General features: G+C 38.8%; 1 protein-coding gene across 1 annotated transcript; it reads right to left on the minus strand.

The window, feature by feature from the left end:
• Window positions 1-276: 276 nt before the first annotated feature.
• On the minus strand, window positions 277-4795 carry LOC104514147 (putative COBW domain-containing protein 7; the record flags this gene model as incomplete). Its single annotated transcript, XM_010157718.1, has 5 exons — window positions 277-350; window positions 1038-1167; window positions 2523-2588; window positions 2688-2756; window positions 4636-4795. Coding segments are annotated over 5 exons (499 nt in total), but the record flags the coding sequence as incomplete, so codon positions are not given.
• Window positions 4796-5300: the final 505 nt, after the last annotated feature.

The following is a 5300-nucleotide window of genomic DNA, read 5'->3' on the forward strand; positions in this document are numbered from 1 at the left end:
AGGGGGGTTGGACTAGATGATCCATAGAAGTCCCTTCCAACCACTGCTACTCTGTAAATCTGTGTGAATCTGTGTTTGACTCTAGGCCACAAGAGCCAATCTTTAAACAGTAGGTGTGTTGGGATTCTTAGGAGGACTTCAGGATTTAACAGTTGTGTAAACTGCAAGAGCAAAAAGAAACTACTATACTGCATGACATTCAGTCTTTTCTGTCATAAAAAGCTTGCAGGTTTAAGCAAAGACAATTAATCTTTTTAATATTCTTGTAGTTTAATGTCAACAGTTTCCTTGTTTCTCTTTCACAGTTGCTATGAATGCTTCTTTGATGATCTCCTTATCCAAGTTCCTGCCTGTAAGAAGAAATAAATTAGCTAATTATATTTTACAAAGTATTACAAAAAATGTATGCAAGTACCAACCTGCAAGTCTTCTCAGCAAAGAAAAGTATTTATTATACCAATGAGTGGAAACTGAGCCGTATTAAAATTAAGTGCAGGTAACAAGATAACTTTAGATTTTACAGGCCACAACAGACTTCAAGGTGTACAAATAAGGGAAAGGAGGAAAAATCGGTTTGGGTCACAACAACACTTTGCAAAGCAGACAGTAACAAGTAGGAAATAGAATGCACTGCCTTAGCATTACAAGCTTTTCAGAAGCAAACCAGATTTTATACATTTTAATGGCTATAATCACCTTCCTTAGAGTTACTCAATATTTGACCAAACATTCAAACCATTCACCACCATATTTACAGCTACGGGTTTTTAAAACTAACATTAAATGTGCCAACATAATTTATGAATACTTAGTATTTTATTTTATGTCACTAAAGGGGACAGTGTAGATTCCTCTGGAATATAAAACCACAGGAGGTTTTGATGGATAAACCTTAAACTGAAGGTTACGCTGAACATACTTCACTGCTGCTACAGTAACCAGCTTAGGCTGCTCGCTTTTCACTGGACAAGTCACAGGACTGCCTGCTGAGAAACGCTTTTTAAAGTCAAACGAGGAGATATATCATTTCCTCTTACCTATCAGGACCAGTCTATTTATTCTCTTTTCATCTTCTTTCCAGGTTACTGCAGTCTCTTCCAGATCATAGAGCTCATGGACACCTTGGACTATCACCTGATGAGATTTGCCTTGAATAGATACCAGTCCCTTATCAGAAAAATAACTGTTAGGATATATAAACAAGCCTTTAAAAAATGCAGTATGTAAAAATTAAAAATTAAATATGCAAGAGGGGAAAAAACTTTAAAACGAGGTCAAAAGCAGGGAAAGATATTTCTGGCAACTATGCAAAGTTAGTCAAAACAACCATGTGGTATGATCACTTATACTTGTAACATCTGCTTTCACATCCCTTTATTCTGTTAACAACTAATAATGACACTTTGCCATACTCTGCCTTCTGTTCCTCATTTGGTTGGTGTCTAGCATCGTTGAGCAAAAATAAAATGTCATCAGCTACTGTGCCCCTTCTATAATTACCCAGGGTCCATTTGCTGTGGTGTATTTGACTGAGGGCCGGCACACAGCTTATCACAGGCCTCAGATCTCCTAAAGAATTACTTTGATTCCAATGCTCCATACAACAAAAATGTACTTGTGCAATATTGTTTTCAGACAGCTTGAGACACATCATGGGCTATTTTCTTCTGGTTTTCACAGGAGGAAGACAAGGATAATCTAATTTTGTTGCTGAAAGAGCAAGAATACAACCTTTCTTCCAATGAAATGAAAATAATTATATTGCTATCCATGACGCACAAGCGCTCTCAGATAACAAACCAGAGTGTATTTTATTGTATTTCTTACAGCCTACCAAATGACAGACTTGATTCTCATTTTTTAATTATCTACTTGGCTGCTTGTTATACGGAGAACGAAAATTTATCCTAAATTGTCACCTATCAAAACCCTGCAACTGCAAAACACATCAAGTGCCCATGAAGATGAATACTTACAGGCTGCATCTTTAAAACTGCAGTCTCACAATACCATAAGAGTTTGAAGTGTAGACCACAACTAGTACCACACTTCTATGTTATGCCAAATTCACCTTCTGCATGTTATGCCAACAATTGTAATTAGCAATAGCAATCTATGGTGTTCAATCTATGGTACCCAACCCCTAGATGAGGAGACATTTTTGTGAGATGGATGGACCCTTCCAAACAATGGAGGTGAAAAATGAAAAAGTGATTTAACTATGTCCATTATTTACTCTGCTGCTGATGTTTGGGACTGCACATCTTGCCTCTCAATTCAAAACAAGTAGGATCAATGTTTGCTTCTCTGTCAGCAAGCTCCTTCTGAGTTGTTCCCACCAGCCAGCAGATAAAAAACATCTCTATGCTGAACAATGACAAATTGTTATTCTCCATTCTGTCTGCTCTGCTCCAGTGATCCAGCAGTGCCTTGGACAGGCCTGTAACTGACAGCACACTGCAGTCTTTTAGGTGTAAAAGAAAAAGAGGACAAAACAAAGAAGTTGGTAATTCCTGACTAACCTTCAGTCTTAAGACGTCCATAGTGTGCCCAGTCTTCTCTTGCAGATTCTTCTCCCACAGAAGATTCTATGGAAAGGAAAAAGGTTTTCATAAACGGAATGGCATGCAATGATTTTCTATAAAAAGACACAATGATTTTTCAGTTAACAGTGATGTTATTATTACCTGAATAAAGAGATTTAAGTTTTCTTCTTTTATACTTCCTTGAACTTCAAGTGTTACCGTAATTATGCTCTGCAAACAGAAAGACCCACTTATTACCACAAAATTGAATAAACGTTTCATTACATTAATTTCAGCAAGTGCTCTTTATAAATTGGTCTCATAAAAAAGCAACCGTATATCCATGTGAAATTAAGGGAAAAAAAAAATCTCCATCTATGTTCTACTCTAATTTGATATATTATGCTATGCTTTCTAGTTCTGTTTGGACGTGCATTTAAGGGGCAAATGCAATACTTGAAACAGTTTAATGGGATCAGCTTCTACCATGTAATTCTTTGCTTTCGCTGATGTTTGTTCTCAAAGAAAGCCTAACAATTTTAATTCTTGTAGGCTAGTATGCTCAATCTTTCAAATATGTTTAAGAATGATACTTTCTTGGCATACTGACCTTTGCCACAATTCCTGATCTTCATCACAATTCTATCACACAAAAATTAACCAACGTATTTTTCATCTATCCGTTCTGTCCTGTTATGAAAATCTTTTTATAAATAGACTATATAGAATAGAATATGAAAGTAAAGATGTCTGAAGTGATGTTTTATTCCGAAGCGAACACTGGCTTATTGCTCAAAACCGGTTATTATCAAAACAGAAGATGAAAATAAATGTGTAGTTTAAAATTAACAATTTATTAAAAAATGAAGGAAGTAACATGTCTTAAACTTATTTTTGACACTATAACCTCTCAATGGCATAGAGGAGAATACAGAGAATTACTTCTTGTACAACCTAGAATTCTTTCAGATAGTTACTACTTTCAAATGACTCGTCTAATCAAAAAATAAAAAGGCAGCAAATCTAAACGTTTATCTAATGACCAAGTAAACTCACCAAAACAATGAACAGCTAACACTCTGAGCAGCTTTGAAACCAGGCAGACAGAAGTTCAGCGTGCTACACACACAGTACAGTATTGCTTCCACATGAAGATAATTATCATCCAACAAGGACCTGCAGCCTAATGCAACAGCAGTATTCTGCTCCCATTTATGCCTTATCTGTCTCAACAACCATCTTAAAACTGCGGGTGTTGAACTCAACAGCAATAGTAGCAATGAATTCTCCCTGTTCCTTACTGGTTGAACTGCACCACACTGTAAAAACAGCAATAACTTCCTTAATACTACAAGCATGCTATAACTCTCACAACACTCAGGAACTTCACTTTTTTCTACTTTAGGAACCTGGTCAGACTTTTATTACTGTAACTGAACAGATTTAAGATGAACACAAATTTTAGTTAAATAACCATGACCTTAAGATTCCGATCACAATTATAGCTAAACATGAAACTGATTTTATATTTAATGCTTAGTCCCAAAGGAAATTATAGTTGCCTTTTGTTGTTAAGACCAGCAACTTCACGGTCTAGATTTACAATTAAAAAACCCCAAACAACCAGGCACTGTATGCATCATATTTTAACCTGAAAATTAAATTTAATCATAGCAACTTTCTAGAAGGAAAGCATATTGTTCTATGCTACTGTATACAAGTTCTTCTTTATTAGCAGCCCCCGAAAGGACTGTTGATGATGGGTGAACAACACCCAGCTGGGATACCCACAAGGACTGTGACCTACAACTCATCCACAGAGCAGCGTACCTGTATACAGCCCATGGAGCACAGACAATAAGGAACAGAGCAGTGACAAAACCACTCAGAAGCAAAAAGGAGCAGAAAGCTACTACACAAAATTACAGGCCCTGGTAAAAAGTCTGTCTTTCTGATTAAGCCCCTTTAAGTAGTGAAAGGCCACAACAAGGCTTCTTGAAGCCTTCTCTTCTCCAGGCTGAACAAGCCCAACTCTCTCAGCCTTTCTTCACAGGAGAGGTGCTCCAGCCCTCTGATCACCTTCACAGCCCTCCTCTGGACCCACTCCAACAGGTCCATGTCTTTCTTGTGCAGGGGGCCGCAGAACTGGATGCAGCACTCCAGGTGGGTTCTCACCAGAATGGAGTCCACTACTGCAGTGACGTGGAGAATCCAGAAGAACCCCTGGTTGTGGGAATCTGTGATTGTATGTTCTCTTGCTAGTGGTACACCTGTTAACACATGTGGGGATGTGTGCAGACAATGTGTGCACCCAGAAGCTGCTTCTGCAGTGGCTGTGGTGGTGCTGGGAAGCTGGAGGAGGGCACATGCAAAAGTAGGAAACTCTGGGATATACTGATGGAGGGTTATGCTCAGCTGTATCCTTCCAATCCCACAGCTAGGACTCCTATGGAGGGACAAGAAGAAGGGGCAACCAATTGTGATCACTTTGACTCTTCCTGTATGTACAGGTAAGGGACCCCAAAAAGGCTGAGGCCACAGACCAAAAGCTCTGACAGTTAGGCACCATCACTCCTGCCCCTCTGGTATCACCTGATAACCTGGTGGAACAACCTATCAATCAAGGAGTGACCTAGAGCACCACACTGGGGGCAACATGCCAGAGGCAAAGCATGACAAAATCACAGCTGTGAAAGTGGCAGGAGGGGATGAAAAAACACCATGCTCTCACCCTAGGAAGTGGGACTTGGAAAGGGTGTCGTGGTTTAACTCCGG

This window comes from Eurypyga helias, unplaced genomic scaffold (assembly GCF_000690775.1).
Source record: "Eurypyga helias isolate BGI_N326 unplaced genomic scaffold, ASM69077v1 Scaffold40828, whole genome shotgun sequence".
Taxonomy (NCBI): domain Eukaryota; kingdom Metazoa; phylum Chordata; class Aves; order Eurypygiformes; family Eurypygidae; genus Eurypyga; species Eurypyga helias.